The 17,807-nt window shown below is 52.1% G+C and overlaps 2 protein-coding genes across 5 annotated transcripts in view; one reads left to right on the top strand and one right to left on the bottom strand.

The window, feature by feature from the left end:
* Nucleotides 1–10,529, top strand: part of glb1l (galactosidase, beta 1-like) — a 38,089-nt gene extending 27,560 nt beyond the window's left edge. Inside the window, exons 7-16 of the mRNA XM_073046341.1 lie at nucleotides 509–567; nucleotides 861–982; nucleotides 1,427–1,467; nucleotides 1,937–2,055; nucleotides 2,579–2,653; nucleotides 2,965–3,054; nucleotides 3,860–3,973; nucleotides 4,065–4,196; nucleotides 6,419–6,658; nucleotides 9,706–10,529. Of these exons, the coding sequence (XP_072902442.1) occupies nucleotides 509–567; nucleotides 861–982; nucleotides 1,427–1,467; nucleotides 1,937–2,055; nucleotides 2,579–2,653; nucleotides 2,965–3,054; nucleotides 3,860–3,973; nucleotides 4,065–4,196; nucleotides 6,419–6,658; nucleotides 9,706–9,900 (1,187 nt within the window). The 3' untranslated portion in view covers nucleotides 9,901–10,529. The remainder of the gene's footprint in view (nucleotides 1–508; nucleotides 568–860; nucleotides 983–1,426; nucleotides 1,468–1,936; nucleotides 2,056–2,578; nucleotides 2,654–2,964; nucleotides 3,055–3,859; nucleotides 3,974–4,064; nucleotides 4,197–6,418; nucleotides 6,659–9,705) is intronic.
* The window catches only part of ankzf1 (ankyrin repeat and zinc finger peptidyl tRNA hydrolase 1), a 42,589-nt gene continuing 35,264 nt past the window's right edge, over nucleotides 10,483–17,807 (bottom strand). For 3 of the 4 annotated variants that reach the window (XM_073046337.1, XM_073046338.1, XM_073046340.1), the window contains 3 exons: nucleotides 13,618–13,785; nucleotides 13,198–13,265; nucleotides 10,483–11,095 (listed from right to left, as the gene is read on the bottom strand). In XM_073046337.1, coding sequence (XP_072902438.1) covers nucleotides 10,981–11,095; nucleotides 13,198–13,265; nucleotides 13,618–13,785 — 351 coding nt within the window. In that variant the 3' untranslated portion in view covers nucleotides 10,483–10,980. The remainder of the gene's footprint in view (nucleotides 11,096–13,197; nucleotides 13,266–13,617; nucleotides 13,786–17,807) is intronic. The other variant, XM_073046339.1, reaches the window with a different exon arrangement.

Raw genomic sequence — 17,807 nt, 5'->3', positions numbered from 1 at the left:
TGCTGGATCAGTATTAAAGAAGCTGAAGCCCTCCATGACAACAAGCCTGTTATTTTTGCACCTTTCCAAAATCTGCCCACCCCTCCCCAATCTGTACCTCTAGCAATGAAGGCCAGCATTCCATTTTCCTTCTTGATAACCTTTTGCACTTGTAAACCAACCTTTTGAAATTCATGCACAAACACTCCTAAGACTCAACAGCTTGCTGAAATCTTTCACCCTTTAAATAACAATCTATTTTTTCTTCCAAAGTAAATGACCTTGCATTTACCAACAATGTATACTCCATCAGCCAGACCCTTGCCCACGTACTTCAACTATCTCCACATCCTTGGCAGAACTTGCTTTTCTACTCAGATTAGTGTTTTCAGCAAACTTAGGCCACACTGTCCCCTCTTCCAAGTCATTAAAGTATATCATGAATAGTTACTGGTCTAGCACCCAATCATCAAGGGCCCATCTGTAATGGTCCTGTCGTTTGATCTCCCTGCTCTCTGTTCTCCCTTAGATGAAGATGTTACCACTTCCTTTGAAGTCCAGAGACAGTTTGAACCAAGTGGACCATTGGTGAGAGAAGTGGCAGTGGAGGGGTGGTGCGAGGAGGGCCACGGAGCAGGGGCTGATGCTCGGGGATTGGTCTGGGGGAGGCCAGCGGGTTAGTGCTAATGCTCGGGGAGTGGTTGAACATTGGGGGGAGGGGATTGGGTATTAAGTTTGGGGAGGGTGGAGCAAGGTTTGGAAAGGAGTGAGTGGAGTGAGGTGTTTCCAACAGTCTTGGGCAGATGAGTTGCTGTGGCTCTCCCCATGGCTGCCATTTGCTGGGTGTTTGATAATGGATGTTTTGTTCGCCCGTTGCCCAGGTGAATTCGGAGTTTTACGTCGGGTGGCTGGACTACTGGGGAGCGGAACATTCCGTTGTTCCCACTGCCAATGCCACCAGGATGCTGCGTCAACTGCTGGAACTTGGAGCCAACGTCAACATGTACGAAAGTGCCCAGTGGATGGGTACAGATGAAATACTCCACTCTTTCTCTCCTCCCGCAAGTCCACCCTCCCCTCCCTCTACCCCACCATCCTCCCCTCATACTCTGATATCTTCCTCCAGCCACCGCCCTCCCTCTCCCCCCTCATTCCATCTCCTGGTTGGGGATGCTTGTGTATGGGAGCTGTTGATGTTGGATCTAGAGAAGTGGGTGTATGTTGACGTTGGGTATGGTTCGGTTGGTGGGTGTGGATAGGGTTGGGGACGTTGGATGTAGAGTTGTGTGTGTGGTTGGATTGGTGGGAGGAGTGGATGATAGGTGTGGGAGACATGGGTGGGTGTTGACATTGTGTGGTTGGTTGGGAGGGTGTGGACAGGTTGGTGGACATTAATGTGGGGTTCTGTGTCTATCCCTGCCTCTCAGTCTGACTCTGCTCTCTACAGGTACATGTTTGAAGGGGGCACCAACTTTGGATTCTGGAACGGTGAGTCGTCCCTGAACAGCCGTGAGGAACCGAGGCTCCCCTTTCCTGGGCTGTGGGCACTCATGGGTCTTGGGGGGCTTTGCCTGGTTCAGTAGACAGACCAGGGGTGCCAATGCTGAGGTGGGCGATCTCACCGATTGGTCAGAGGCCTTGAGGAGGGGTACTTTGGTCAGAGAGACCAGAATGGCCTGTCAGAGATGGGATTGTTCTGGTGCATACATCCTCCACGGAGAGAGCTGGGTAACGTGTAGGGGTGCTGAGGTGGAGGTGAGGGAAAGGATGATGGGGAAGGGGAGAGGTGATGAGAGGAGGGGTGAATGTTGGGGATGAAGGGAGAGGAGGAGAGGGAGAGGGTGATGGAGAGGGAAGGGTAATGGGGAGGATGTTGGGTGGGGGGAGGAAGGGGAGGGAAGGGAGTAAATGGGTGTAATGGCCAGGTTCCAGCTGATGGACCCCTCAACACCCACAGGGGCCGACTACAACATCAGGTACCGGTCTATCACCACAAGCTATGACTACGACGCCCCCCTCTCTGAGGCTGGAGACCCCCGTGAGAAGCTACATGCCATTCGGGCTGTGATCAGTGAGGTATGGCAGAGTTGGTGGGGGGGGGGGCTAGGAAGCACAGGGAGGGCGGTTGAAACACATTGACACCCTGAAATCCTCCATCAGTGACCCACTCCATCTATGCACAGCAAAATCCCACAAACTGGGAGACCACCAGGTGTTAATCTGCAGTGGGGGAGGCTTGGGGTGGTATTGGAGCATGAAGGTGGGGAGAGAGGGGTGTGTGGGGGGGGCGGCGGGGCGGGTGTCATTACCTGGCAGGACTCCATAACTGATGGTGTTTCGCCCTGTTTCTGTGCTCATTTCCGGGGGAGGGAGAATGTGGAGGTTACACGGGAGGGGTAGAGGGTTCTGAAACTGATGATGTTTCCCCTCTTCCTGTCCTTGGTTCCTTAGGGGAGGGAGTGTGGGGAGGTTGGCGCGGTGGGGACTATGGAGGTTGTTGGTACTTGTTAGGAATGTGGAAGGGGAGGGAAAGGAGTGTGAGGGAGGGGGTTGGGTAGTACTCTGTAACTGATGGTGTCTTTTCTGTTCCTGGGTTCAGTTCCGGGACATCCCTGTGGGGCCGATTCCCCCTCCCACCCCGAAGATCGCCTATGGCCAACTGGCCTTAATGAAGGTGAGGACCAATTTGTGTGTCCTGCGCTGTGTCCAGTGCCCGCTGTCCTGTGGTGGGTCTGTCTCCTGGCTGTGCTGGTCCTGTGCTTTCTTTTCTGCACCCGTTGTTCTCCATTGTGAGCTGTGTTATGTCCCATGCTCAGTCCTAGCTCGTGGTACTGCGCTGTTCTGTGTTTGGCCATGCACTCAGTCCTGCATTTGGTACTTTGCTATTGTCCTGTGTTTGGCTATGCACTCAGTCCTGCATTCGGTGCTGCGCTGTTGTCCCGCGTTCTGCTGCCCGTCTCTTCACTGCCATCTTGTCTGTTGCAGGTGGGATCGGTACTGGAGCTGTTGTCCGTTCTGTCTCCCCATGGAGCCACCAACTCCACCTACCCGCTTACCTTCGAGGAGATGGGGCAGGTAGGGTGCTGTTCTGCATCGTGACTGGTGAAGGGTGGTCGTGGAGGGGAGGGGAGGATGTTGGTGGGGAGGATTCGATAGGTTGGAGGAAGGCAAGTGGTGAGGTGGAGAGGGGACTGTGGTTGGGTGGATGTAGGAAGGGAAGGACAGGAGGTTAATGGGAGGAGGAATGGGTGTCAATGGTCAGGGGTGGTAGGGAGGGGAGGATAGGGGGTTGGTGGGGTGGCAAGGTGTTGACACGGATAGGATGGGAGAGGAGGCTGGAGATGTGGGGTTGGACAGGTTACAGGGGAGAGGAAGATGTGGATCTGTGAGTTTGGGTGGGGGGAGAAGCTGTGGCCAGTAGTGTGGGGCTGTTACAAGTGACTCATGGGCAGAGACAGTGATCAGGACTGGGGTGGAGTAATGGGTGAGTGAGAGGGGTGGTCTGTGTCCCTAACGTAGCTCTATCCAGGATACTGGGGGTGGTTGTAGAGGCAGATACATTAGGGACATTTCAGAGACGCATGGTTGATAGAACAATGGAGGGCTATGTGGAAAGGAAGGGTTATATTGATGTTGGAGTAGGTTAAAAGGTCGGCACATTGTGGGTTGAAGGGCCTGTACTGTGTCCAGACTCCACAACCTGTGAGTTAGAGGATTCTCAGCCAGAAGTTCCAGTTTTAAGTACCCCCCCCCCCCCCCCCCCCCGTAACCACAAATCCTGGTTCGCGATGTTCCCCCTTAGTGTCCTGGATGTTTAGATGAGATCTCCACAGCATCAGATCCAGGCTCTGTGTGATGGTGGCTTCCCTTGCTTTCCCAGTATTTTGGACTGATGTTGTACCGCACCCCGCTGCCACGAGCTGTGGAGAAGCCCACGCCGCTGAAGGCGCCGTTGAATGCAGTGCATGACCGAGCCTACGTCCTGCTCAATGGGGTGAGTGTAGACTGCCCCTGGACCCACACTCCCGCCGCTGGTCCCGGTGATCTGGTAGCCGAGCTGGAAAGATGCTTTACCTGTGTTTCAGGTTTACCAGGGCCTGCTGGAGCGGGACATGGCGCTAGAGTTGGACATCACGGGAAGTGAAGGAGATGTGCTGGACATCATGGTCGAGAACATGGGCCGTGTCAACTTTGGGCCCTGTCTGCTGGACCGCAAGGTATGGCACTGACTATCTATGGAGGAGAGGGGCATGTCTATAGGGAGCCCATTGCCATCCAGTTTAGGGCAGATACCTTGATACTGGACTCTCCTCGTCCCTACCACTCACCAAGCCTGTTCAGTGAGTCCTTTATAGAACACTACAGCACAGTACAGGCCCTTTGACCCATGGTGTTGTGCCGATATTTTAACGTATCTCAAGGATATTTTCAGAATGAGGGGAGATCTCATAGAAACATTCCAAATGTTAAAAGGCCTGAACAGATTAGATGTGGCAAAGATATTTCCCATGGTACAGGATTCCAGGACAAGAGGGCACGACTTCGGGATTGGAGGACGTCCTTTTAGGACTGAGTTGCGGAGAAATTACTTTAGTCAGAAGGAGGTAAATCTGTTGAATTTGTTGCCACGAGCAGCTGTGGAGGCCAAGTCATTGGGTGCATTTAAGGCAGAGATAGATAGGTTCTTGATTAGCCAGGGCATCAAAGGATATGGGGAGAAAGCAGGGGAGTGGGGATGGCTGGATGAAGTGGACAAGCCTGTGATGGAATGGTAGAGCAGACTTGATGGGCCGAATGGCTTACTTCTGCTCCTAAATCTTATGATCTTATGGTCTTTTATAACACTTCCTTCCTACATAGCCCTCCATTTTTCTGTCCCTTCATTGTCCCTAATGTATCTGCCTCTACCACCACCCCTGGCAGGGTGTTCCTCGTACCCATCATTATCTGTGTAAAAAGCCTACTTCTAACATTCCCTCTAAATTTCCTCCAGTCACCTTAAAATTAAGCTCCCTCCTATTAGCCCTCTCCACCTGGGTAAAAGTCTCTAGCTGTCCACTTGATCTATGCCTCTTATCACGAGAAAAGCCCTAACTTGCTTAACGTTTCCTCAAAAGTAGTGAGTAGAGGGTAGTTAATCTGTGGAATTCATTGCCACAGGCATCTGTGGAGGCCAAGCTATTGGGTATATTTAAAGGGAAGCTTGCTAGGTTTTTGATTAGTAAAGAAATCAAAGCCTGGGAGAAGGCAGGAGAATGGGGTTGAGAGGGATAATAAATCAGGCTTGATGGGATAGCGGAGAGACTCGATGGGCTGAATAGCCTAATCATACTTCTGTGTTTTATTGTCTTGTAGACCTTGAATACTGGAACACCCTCCCATCCGCAAAGCCACACTGTGTGATGGGACACTCCCCACTTCCCTGGATGAGAATGTCTCCAGATCTCCAGAAACACGACACCATATCCCCCTTCCCTACACACAGTGTGCTCCTCTACACACGGCACCCCAATGAGGCGAGAATCTGAAAGATCACCGTAGATCACAGAACAGCGCAGCGCTAGTGCGGCTATTCGGTCCGTCATGTCTGTGCCGAACAAGTTAATTTAATGACACCTAGTCCCATGATGCCAAATTAGACCAAATCCCTTCTACCTCCAGTCTGTCTAAATGTCACGATCGTACCTGCTTCCATCACCTCCCTGGCAGTGTGTTCCAGGCACCCATCACTCTGTGTGTAAATAAAAATCTTACCCTGAATTTCACCTTTAAATGTTCCCCCTCTCACCTTAAAGCTTTGTCCACTGGGGGAAACCGCATTGGTTAATGCTGCCACCTGCAGGACAGTCAGGGAGGAGCCAAGATATCCTGCACCCCAGCAGTGAGGTTGAGGGCTCGAGGTGCTGCCTGATCCGCTGAGTTTCTCCAGTACTTCTTATGTGCTGCAGAGGATTTCCAGAATCTGCAGAACCTCTTGTGTGTAGTGGATGAATAAATCAGAACTGTGGTTCTGAGTGGGTCTGTGACCTGAGATGGAACCGGCACCTTCTAATCCCATACTCCTGGTGCAGGCACGGGCTGTGGTACTGAGGGACCTGGTGTCCAGCTGTCTGGACACCAGTGGTGAAGGGTCTCAGCAGTTCCCTCCACAGATGCTGCCTGACCTGCTGCCCCTTGTGTGGTGCTTCAGCACCACCCGCAGCTCCTGGCCCTGGACCTGTGAGCAGAGCCAGCTGTGCCCCCTGCCCACACCCCGGGTCTAACCCGTGCACTCTGTCCCTGTAATGTCAGTCACGGGCTTGCACACACTACCCCTGGCACAGTAGCACGTGCACACACAGCGTTGGTCTGACATGCACTGTGCCCCAGGCCTGGTCCTGTGTGTGGCGCTGCCGCACGCCCGGACTTACACACTCACTCTGCCTCCTTTCCTTTGCAGGGGCTGGTCAGGAACCTTTCACTGGCCAACACCGATCTCACCGGCTGGTCCATCTTCCCCTTGGCAATCGACGACGCCATCGCTGCAGGCTGGATTCACTCTGCTGCGGAAGCGGCTCCAGGCGAGACCCTGGCCCCGCTCCTGAGCTCACCTTCGCCTCAGGGTCCCACCTTCTTCTCCGGGACCTTCTCTTCCCCAAATCCTCTGGACACCTACATTAGGTTGGAGCACTGGAACAAGGTAATTGGTGTAAGCAGCCTTGTGCTGGTGGGGGACTGGGCAGGGAATCTGAGGGTCAATAAAGCCAGGGGGAACCACCCGGTTGATGAGGCCCAGCTCACTGCATCATTCCTGAGTGCCTGGGTGTTACTGAGTGTTCCTGGGTGGTGGATGTGACAAGGTTTCTTCCTCCACCACCTCTTGGGCAGTCAGCTCTGGTCTTAAAACATTTCTCAGCTCCTATTTAACCCAAACATTGCATCCAGTTCTGGTCACCAGTTCAGTAGGACAGGACGGTCTCGGGGAGGGTGTGGAAAAGATTCACTGGGACGATACCAGGGAGGAAGGATTCCAGCGCCAGGGTGGAAGTGGAGGAGCTCAAGGTGGTTGTCCTGATCAGAGAAGGTTGGGAGAAGACAGGATCAAGGTGGACAATGTCAGGAGGGGTATAGAGAGGGAGAATAGAGGGAAACTGTTACCCATTGGGGTGTGGGTCAGGAACTGGGATGACAGGGTTAATACGATGGGCTGAAGGTAGGATGTGGATGTGAGAGTGACCTTCCCACACAGAGTGATGATGGTAGGGAGTTCATTGCCTGTGAGTGAGGGGGACAGAGTCCCCTTACATTTTTATCACCCATGTACCCGAGTCTCCTAAATCACCAATCTTATCAGTTCTGGGGATCTCCCATCCACTGCCACCAACCTCATAGTTCCCACACCCCGCACTTCCCGTTTCTACCTCCTACCCAAGATCCACAAGACCCATTGTCTCAGCTTGCTCCTGCCCCACTGAACTCATTTCTGCATACCTTGACACTGTCTTATCCCCCCTTGTTCAATCTCTTCCCACCTATGTACGTGATACTTCTCATGCTTTGAATTTTTTCAATTATTTTAAGTTCCCTGGCCCCCACCGTCTTATTTTCACCATGGACATCCAGTCCCTATATACCTCCATCCCCCACCAAGATGGTCTCGAAGCTCTTCGCTTTTTTTTGGATTCCAGACCTAACCAATTCCCCTCTACCACCACTCTCCTCCGTCTTGTAGAATTAGTTCTTACTCTCAATAATTTCTCCTTTGGCTCCTCCTACTTCCTCCAAACCAAGGGTGTAGCCATGGGCACCCGTATGGGTCCCAGTTATGCCTGCCTTTTTGTTTGCTTTGTGGAACAGTCCATGTTCCAAGTCTATACCGGTATCCATCCCCCTCTTTTCCTTCGCTACATCGACGACTGCATTGGCGCTGCCTCTTGCACGCATGCTGAGCTCGTCGACTTCATTAACTTTGCCTCCAACTTTTACCCTGTCCTCAAATTTACCTGGTCCATTTCCAACACCGCCCTCCCCTTTCTTGATCTTTCTGTCTCCATCTCTGGAGACGGCCTATCTACTGATATCTACTATAAGCCTACAGACTCTCACAGCTACCTGGACTATTCCTCTTCCCACCCTGTCTCTTGCAAAAAGGCTATCCCCTTCTCACAATTTCTCTGTCTCCGCCGCATCTGCTCTCAGGATGAGGCTTTTCATTCCAGGACGAAGGAGATGTCTTCCTTTTTTAAACAAAGGGGCTTCCCTTCTTCCACCATCAACTCTACTCTCAAACGCATCTCTCCCATTTCCCGCACATCTGCCCTCATCCCATCCACCCACCACCCCACTCGGGATAGGGTTCCCCTTGTCCTTACCTACCACCCCACCAGCCTCCAGGTCCAACGTATAATTCTCCGTAACTTCCGCCACCTCCAACGGGATCCCACTACCAAACACATTTTTCCCTCTCTCCCACCTCTTTCTGCTTTTCGCAGGGATCGCTCCCTATGTGACTCCCTTGTCCACTCGTCCCCCCCATCCCTTCCCACCGATCTCCCTCCTGGCACTTATCCTTGTAAACGGAACAAGTGCTACACCTGCCCTTACACTTCCTCCCTCACCACCATTCAGGGCCCCAGACAGTCCTTCCAGGTGAGGTGACTGTGAGTCACCTGTGAGTCGGCTGGTGTGGTATACTGCGTCCGGTGCTCCTGGTGTGGCCTTTTATATATTGGTGAGACCCGACGCAGACTGGGAGACCGTTTCGCTGAACATCTACGCTCTGTTAGCCAGAGAAAGCAGGATCTCCCAGTGGCCACACATTTTAATTCCACGTCCCATTCCCATTCTGGTATGTCTATCCATGGCCTCCTCTATTGTCAAAATGAATCCAAACTCAGGTTGGAGGAACAACACCTTATATACCGGCTGGGTAGCCTCCAACCTGATGGCATGAACATTGACTTCTCCAACTTCTGTTAATGCCCCTCCTCCCCTTCTTACCCCATCCCTGACATATTTAGTTGTTTGCCTGTTCTCCATCTCCCTTTGGTGCTCCCCCCCCCCCCTTCTTTCTCCTGAGGCCTCCCGTACCATGATCCTTTCCCTTCTCCAGCTCTGTATCACTTTCGCCAATCACCTTTCCAGCTCTTAGCTTCATCCCACCCCCTCTGGTCTTCTCCTATCATTTCCCCCTCCCCCCACAACTTTCAAATCTCTTACTATCTTTCCTTTCGGTTAGTCCTGACGAAGGGTCTCAGCCTGAAACATCGACAGCGCTTCTCCCTATAGATGCTGCCTGGCCTGCTGCGTTCCACCAGCATTTTGTGTGTGTTGTTGTCCCTAAAATACCTGCCCGTACCAGCACCTCCTGTAAATATCCCATCTCTGCTGTCCCCCCAAACCCCTTAAAATAACATCCCTCATACTAATCATTACTGTTCTGGGAAAAGGTCACCAGCTGTCCACTTTCTCTATGCCTTTTATCATTTTGGACCCCTCTATCAAATCACCTTTCACCATTTTAAACTCCAAAGGGAAAATCCGTAGTTCGCTCAACCTATCCTCGTAAGAACTCTCTCTAATCCAGGCAGCATCCTGGTAAATCTCGTCTGCACCCTTTAAAACTTCCCCATCCTTCCTGTAAAGCAGCAACCAGAACTGAACACAGTTTGTCACGGTATCGGGCATGTGATGGTCTGGAGGTGTGCTGGGTTCTGGGTAACAGCCTGCACCTCTCCCCACTTCCAGGGCCTAGTCTGGATCAATGGCTTTAATGTGGGACGGTACTGGACCACGCAAGGACCCCAGCAGACGCTCTTTGTACCCAAGAGCTGCCTCAGCGAACACTCCCCAAATAACGTGACGGTGCTGGAGTTGGAACAACTGCCTGCAAAGCCAGTGGTGGAATTCCTGGATCACGGTATCCTGCTGCCACGGACCTAGGGAGAGGGGACAGCCCTTGCAGCTAGCAGCTTTATCTGTACGGAGGGCCGATCTCTGCATCTCTGAGCAAATACATGTGCTTGCAGTGTGATTACAGGGGAAACAATGAAATTATAATCGAGCAATGTACGGTCCCTTTAGGGGCAGCGTGCAGCTTTATCATAGAGCAGAGCAGCTCAGCTTGGCAGTCGCTAATCGTGTACCTGGCAGGGACAGCCGGTTGTGCAGTCAGGGAGATTACAGAGCAGAGTGTGACGGGAGCAGCCTTCTGTGAGAGACCTTGGCCACGGGGTGGGAGGGGAAACGGAGTGGAGGGGGCAGTCTCCCACGGCAGAAGAGGTTCTTGTGGGTCCAGCCAGTAACGAGAATGGAGCCACCATCCCCTGCTGATCTGCAGGGCCATTTCTGTATGGTCTCGCGGGCTGGGGTGCCTTGTTGAACCATCAGGGCACAGCTCCCTGGGAGCAGCTCCCCTTTTGGACTGATCCCTGACCCAGCAATCTGCTATTGGTGTGATCATGAAATGATTTGCAGACCAATCATGAAAAAAGGATGACATTGTGATCTGTGGCACTGTACAGCTTTCAGTAAATGAAGTAACTTTATTAAACATCTGCATTTTTATAGCACCATCCACACCCTCAAGCCATTTATTACCAATGAAGGACATAGGCAGTCTTACAGACAGCAACCAGCACACAGCCCTAGGGACCAGCATCAGCGTCAGGTCTGGGAAATCTCCCCAATAGCACCTGTCCCATCTCCTGGGTACAACTCTGCAACTACCACGTGGGGGGAATAGTCCAGCCCAGAGTTCCATTACCAGCTCTGTCCATAGCGTGGAGCTCTGCCCCCTCCAAACAGACCTGGGTTGGAGCTCCACCCCTCCACTGAACTCCACCATGGAGCTGTGCCCCCCACGGCCTCAGCATGGAGCTCCATTGCTGACCCATGCCACACAGATCCACCTTTCCTCAGTTATGGGGGACCTTGATAAGCACCTCTACAGGAGCAGGCCTCACACCGAGTGTTGTAATTGGAGATGCCTCTTCCAGCAGGTGCCGCTGATCTCTCTCCCTCTCAAAGTCTTTGCTGCCTCCTGTGCTCCTGAAGGCAGCGGGTGGTGCAGAAACTGTAGTCGAGATACTCGAAGGGGACGAGTCCTGCCAGAGACCGGCCACACAGCCAACAGCGCCTGTTGAGAGGAAGAGGCAGTTATAGTTGAATCGAACCCAGGGGCTTGTGGAGTGAGTGAAAGGCTGCCACTCAGTTCAGTTTATACAACAGTTGAGATGTCACTGAATGGACTGTACTTTGGGCCTGTAATCAGGAGTCTTGATGATGAGTTTTGGCCTGAAATGCTGACTGTTTATTTCCCTTCACAGTTGCTACCTGACCTATGTGTTGCTCTGGATTTCTGGGATGGATAGTGGGTAGAGATTGCCCAGGATGTTGCTTAGAATATAGGGCTGTGATAACAAGGAGAGATTGCACAGACTGGGTTTGTCTGCCCTGGAATGTAGGTGGTGACCTTAACGCTGTTTGTTAAATTTTGAAAGAATAGATAGTCTTTTACCAGCAGTGGAGTGCAAAACTGGCACAGATTGAAGGTGAGGGGAAAGAAATATAATGGAGATCTGAGAAGTGCGTTTTTTCCACACAGTCTGGTGAATATCCAAACAAGGTGGGAGAGGCAGGTACGTACGTTCAATGTTTAAATATATTTGCACAGGTGTCAAGGGAGATGAGTCTAATGTGGACAATGGGATTAACAAGGTCTGTTTGTGTCTATGCTGTACCATTCTACACAGGTCCCGTCAGGGTTACAACAGGGTCTGTGTCTTTGTTCTACACAGGTCCCGTCAGGGTTACGTCAGTGCCTGTGTGTCTGCGCTGTACCGTTCTACACAGGTCCCGTCAGGGTTACGACAGTGCCTGTGTGTTTGCGCTGTACCGTTCTACACAGGTCCCGTCAGGGTTACGACAGTGTACAAAACAAGGAATCCACAAGTTGGGAAACAGAGTTCCCATCTAACAGCCATCAGCAGCTCCACCCTGCTGGACTCCCAAATATCCGTTCATATTTGTCTGCTGTAGATAGTTGGCTGGGGAGAATAGAATGACCATTTCCCTAGGAGTGACTTACAGACTGGAATCTAATGCAGGCCTTCACATGGAACATAAAACAACTTTACAGGCCCTTTGGTGCACGACTTGCACCAACCTTTTGGCCAATTCCAACATCAACAACCCTTCTCGCCCGCATAGCACTCCAATTTTCTTTCATCCATCAATATTTACAAGGACATTGCTAAGACTTGACCCGAGTTACAGGGCAAGTTTGAATGGGCTAGGGCTTTAAGCCCCTAGAGCGTAAGAGAATGAGGGGAGATTCGATAGAGGACAATGAGGGGCATAGATAGGGTAAATGTATATTTTTTCACTGAGGTTGGGTGAGACTGGAATTAGAGGTCATGTGTTAAGGGTGAAAGGTGAAATGATTAAGGGGAACCTCTTCACCAATGGAAGTGGTGGATGTGGGTTTGATTGCAACAGTTAAAAGAAGTTTAAATAAGTACAGGGATGGGAGGGGTATGTAGGGCTGTGGTTCAGGTGTGTCGATGGGACTAGGCAGAATAACAGTTTAGCATGGACTAGATGGGCCAAAGGGCCTACTTCTGTGGTGTAGTGCTATGGCACCATGTGAGTATCTAAGATTACTTATACACTTACTAGCCACTTTATTAGGTACTGGACTGGAACCTGGTGTTGGCTTCTACTGGTTGACGAGTGTGTTCAGAGAGGCTCTTCTGCGTGTCTCTGTTGTACGGCGTGGTTATTTGAATTTCTGCCACTTTCCTGTCAGTTTAACCCACTCCGGCCATTCTCTGGCCTCTTGCATTAACAAGCTGTTTTTGCCCACAGGACTGCCACTCACTGGATTTTCTTTTTGTTTTTCGCACCATTTGCTGTAAACTAGAGACTGTTGTGTGTGAAAATCCCAGGAAATCAGCAGTTTCTGAGATACTCAAACCACCCCATCTGGCACCAACAATCATTCCACGGTCAAAGTCACTTCGATCACATTTCTTCCCATTTTGATATTTGGTCTAAACAATAACTGTACCTCTTGACAATGTCTGCATGCTTTTAAGCAATGAGTTCCTGCCACACGATTGGCTGATCAGATATTTGCATAATGAGCAAGTGTACCTAATTAAGTGGCCACCGAGTGTACAAAGAATCATAGCCATTCTAACAGAGCTGTGTGTTACACAGAGAGGTCGGGCTTGTTACCTGACGACTGGGACTGCTCCATTGCTGACCATCTGCTGAGCGAAGCGTTTCTCTGCAGCCAAAGCTCTCTGCAACAAACCACGAGGTCAGTGTCCCTGACACCCAACACAAGCTCACCCTCAGGCAACATTCTGCAGGTCAGCACAGCCCCTCTCCCAACAACCACCCCTTCTGAGAGTGTCAGCCCAACCCTCCGTCCTCCCCTCCCTGACTGTATCAGCCATTCCTCTTCCCTCCTTGTGAAATCCCCAGGCAGCCCCCCAACACCCCACCATCCTACCTTTCCCGAGAGCGTCAGCCCACCTCCTTTCCCCTCTGACTTTGTCAGCCCACCACTCTCCCCTCCTCCCTGACTATGTCAGCCACCCTTCTCCCCAGCCCGCCCCTCCCCTTCCCATGTCTGTCCCAGGGAGCCCCCACCTTCTCTCGCTCACTCAATGCCAAGAACATTTTCCTCTCCATTTCTTCCTCCTCCAGTCTCTTCTTCTCTTCCCTCCGTTCTTTCTCCCTCAGTTTCCTGGCGGTTTTCTGCGCTTGCTTCTTAGCGGCTTTCCGTTCCTCCAGTTCACACGTTAGCGGTGTAGAAATCTGTTCAAGCACAACAAAATGTCTGTACTACAGGACATCCACTGTACTGTTTCCAACTATCCCTCCCAGCATGTAACCCACACTCGGTACTGCCCCCTACAGTGCGACCCTCCCTCGGTACTAACCCATTTTTTTAACAAACGCACAAAGCTATACAAAGGTTAGGGATTACAATACAGTTAGATCATAAGATATAGGAGCAGAATTAGTCATTTGACCCATTGAGTCTGCCATTTCATCATGGCTAATCTTTCTCTCAGCCAATCTCCTGCCTTCACAGCTACTTGGCAATGAATTACACATGTTCACCACACTCTGGCTAAAGACATTCCTCCTCATCTCTGTTCTAAAAGGACATCCCTCTATTCTGAGGCTGTGTCCTCTGCTCTTAGACTCCCCCACCATAAGAAACATCCTCTCCATATCCACTCTATCAAGGCCTCTGACCATTGGATAGGTTTCAATGAGGTCACCCCTCGTTCTTCTGAATTCCAGTGAATACAGGCCCAGAGCTATCAGATGCTCAAATACAGTTATTAGCATCTGTAATGCACTCAGTTCCCTGGGGGGGTGGGGGGGGCACCGTTCACAGAAATTCGCCACTGTAACCATAATGGTTGCATGCTCCCTGTCTGAGGACTCCCTGGCCCATCCCGGAGCAGAGGCTCGGGCAGAGCCCTCGACAGGCTGCTGTCTTGATCTGTGATTGGCCACCTTGACCAGGGCATCCTCCGAGTGACCTGCACCCCTCCTTCTGCCCGTAAACCAGGAGAGTAGGGCTGAAGTGCAGCCAGAACTTGAGAAGCAGTCCCTTCAGATATTCACACAGGGGCTGCAACCTCTCACATTCCATGTAGACGTGTATTGACTCCTCCCGTCCACAGAAAGGGCAGGTGGACCGGGTATCAGTGAATCTATTGTACGGTACTGCCCCGTGCAACACCCTCCAGCCCAGGTCCCCAGTGTACAGGGGAAAAGCCCTGCATAGAGAGACTTCTCTCACCGCCCGATGGTGGGACAGACCACCACGCCGTGTCTGGATGGTAGCTGAGGGTAATGAAGTGAAAAGTGTGCAAGAGCAGCCCATACAGGAACCAGCGCCGCGCACTGCGGACACCATGGTCCTCCTGTGAGGGACCAGCATCTGAAAGAGATCTCGGGGCTTGGGTCCCATGAGCACCTCTGGCAAAGCAGGGGCTGGTGGAGCCGGAGCCACTCCACACCCTTGAGCCTCGTGGAGGGATGGGAAACAACCTCCTCTACAGGCGCAGGAGCGGTCTGACCGGAGGAGACTCTACCCCAGAACGGCAGTATCTCCGGGTGAAAAGCAGGAAGCTCCCGCATAGCGGAGCGGCTGATGCTCGACGCCGGGAGCCGCATACCCTCCTTACGGCAATGCCCATGGCGAAGAAGGTGTGTTGCCAGTGCGGGCCACCTCGGAAGGTGCTGGTTGTACAGGTATCTCTGCAGGGTCCTGAGGCACAGACCTGCCAACTGGGTAAGTACACACACCGGAGACTGACCGCCCTCCACAATCAGAAGACGCAGGGTTGCAGTGGAGATTCAATGTCTCCTGTTGCCCCAGAAATCCACCAACTTCCTCTGGATCCTGGCAACATATACAGAGGGCGGGACTACAGTGACCAGCCGGTACCAAAACAAAGAGGCTACTGGCTGGTTAATGACCGAAGCCCTGCTCCTGTATGAGATTGTGAAGAGTAGATACCACTAGCACCCCATAGGACAGAGACTTTCTTCTCTACGCCCCCCCCAATTCTCTGCAGTGGAGCTTAGGTAGACCCCCAGATAGAGAAGGTGCACCACGTGAATGGTCTTAGCTCCTCTGGCAGACAGTCCCTCTCCATCTGGCCCACAAAAGGACCAGAGCGCTCTCCCCAGTTGACCCTGGCAGAGGACGTGGCTGAGAAGACTCACTGGTAGTCTTGCATCCTCTGTAGGTCAGGAGGATTGGTGATCATAAGAAGGACACCATTGGCTAAGCCAAAAAGCCTACTTCATGTCCAACTCATGCAGAACCAGACCTGTCAACTGCTTCTGAAGAAGACTTTACGCAGACAGAGTTTAGTTGCCCCATTGGGCAGCCCTGATGCTCCCCTCCAAAAGTAGAAGGGCACTGCCGAAGACCCACTGAACTTTAAACACAAAGTACACAGCAGATGCTGTGGTCAAATCAACACATACAACAAGCTGGATGAACTCAGCAGGTCGGGCAGCATCCGTTGAAATGAGCAGTCAACATTTCGGGCTGAGACCTGCTGATTTCCACGGATGCTGCCCGACCGGCTGAGTTCATCCAGCTTTTGTACCATTGAACTTTGTCAGGCACTCAGTGGTCCAAGTCCGAGGAGGTAGTCATGATCCATCCCGTCAAATGCCTTCTGATCGAGAAAGAAAGATGACCGGCAGGCCGGACTCACGGGATGGATGGATCATGTCACGGATGAAGTGGATATTGTCCTGACCGGACCTGCCAGGGTCTTTATAGGACTACTCTGGGCGGATCAATGGGACAGTAGGGAACCCAGACAATTGGCCATTGCCTGGGCAAAGATCTTATATTTGGTGCACAGGAGAGACACCGGGCACCGATCTGTCAGGCAGCTAAGATCCCCCTTTTTCCGCAGTAGGACCACGACCATCCTTTGCCAAGAGAGGGGCATCTCACCTGTTTCTAGGCTTTTGCCCAGGACCCTGGTGTAGACAGCACCAGTATATTCCCGAAGGCTCCGAGTCCAACCTCAGGGATTCACCTGCCCGTAGCTAGTCAAGGGTGCCGGGTTACACCTCAAGCTATAGGGGAGAGTCCAGCTGCTGGACAGCCTCACGGGTGACCTCGGCAGATCTGCCCTCAGCACCTCCTTACTTGGGTCCCGTGAGAACAGGGTGGCATAAAATGAGTGAACTTCATTAACAATTCTCGCCAGATCCGTGACAAGGAACCATCCTCTACCAGCAGCTCCACAAATTGCCCGCACACTCCCTTCCATTTCTCCAGAGGGTAAAAGAAGGGTGAGGCATGGCGCGGTCCAGATCCTGGATCCACGGTCTCATTAAAGCACCTCGGGACCCTTCGAGCTGCAGGCCCCTCGACACTTTCTTTTCCCTCGGTACTTCTACCAAAGAAGCATACCCCCATGGTTGGGGTCGCTTGAGACTCCAGGTCGAGGAGCTCTTTCTCGAGCCGCTCGATCTGACATCCACTTCTGGTCGACCCTCGTGCATATTCCTTGCACAAACATTAGACATGAGTTTTGCCCACGTCCCACCAGAGCCTCAGGGAGGGTAAACCCCACTGCTCTTTCCTCCAGGCCTCCCAGGACAGATGGAAGAATAGCCAGGTTCCCTGCCAACACCAGGCAGTCGTCCGAGAATGGCATAGGCTGCGTGGAGGATGCCGGTAAGTGGGGGAACGTGTGTCATCCTGGAGGTGGCTCAGAGTCAGGGTGGAGGCTCCAACAGATTCTGATGAAATCGAAAGATCCAACCGGCTGTCTCACAGATGCACTGACACTCGACTGCTCTGAGGACCGGAGCGATCCCTCTTCTCGGGGTATGGCTGAAATCATCCCCAGGGACAATGCACTTGCTTCTAACAATGGAGCCCAGCAGCAGTTATCTCCCAAAACAAGCGCACCTGGGGCTTGGACGTAAATGTTACCAAGGTGCAGCGATACACCAACTAAATGCGCGGTGAGATGCAGACAGTAACCTGGATCGAGCTCGGTAACCTTCACTATCTCCAGCTGGAGGGTTGGGGCAACAAGATCGCCACTCTGCTTGAATTGGAGCTGAGGTGATTCATGTCACTCCGGATTTGTTTCCTGGAAAGGTGTGGGTTTCCTGCAGGAAGCTTGCCACATATCTCCGTTCCCTGAGGACCGAGAGATGTTGGAACCTATGGCAAAACTCCCTGCCACCATTGCTATCAATACTTACTAATGTGACCTTCCTGATTGAGCCACATCTTCTCACTAATCCCCTGGCTAATGGGAACAGGCGCA

Source organism: Hemitrygon akajei, chromosome 5, assembly GCF_048418815.1.
Source record: "Hemitrygon akajei chromosome 5, sHemAka1.3, whole genome shotgun sequence".
In the NCBI taxonomy this organism is placed as follows: Eukaryota; Metazoa; Chordata; class Chondrichthyes; order Myliobatiformes; family Dasyatidae; genus Hemitrygon; species Hemitrygon akajei.
This window is presented reverse-complemented; position numbering and strand designations above follow the sequence as displayed.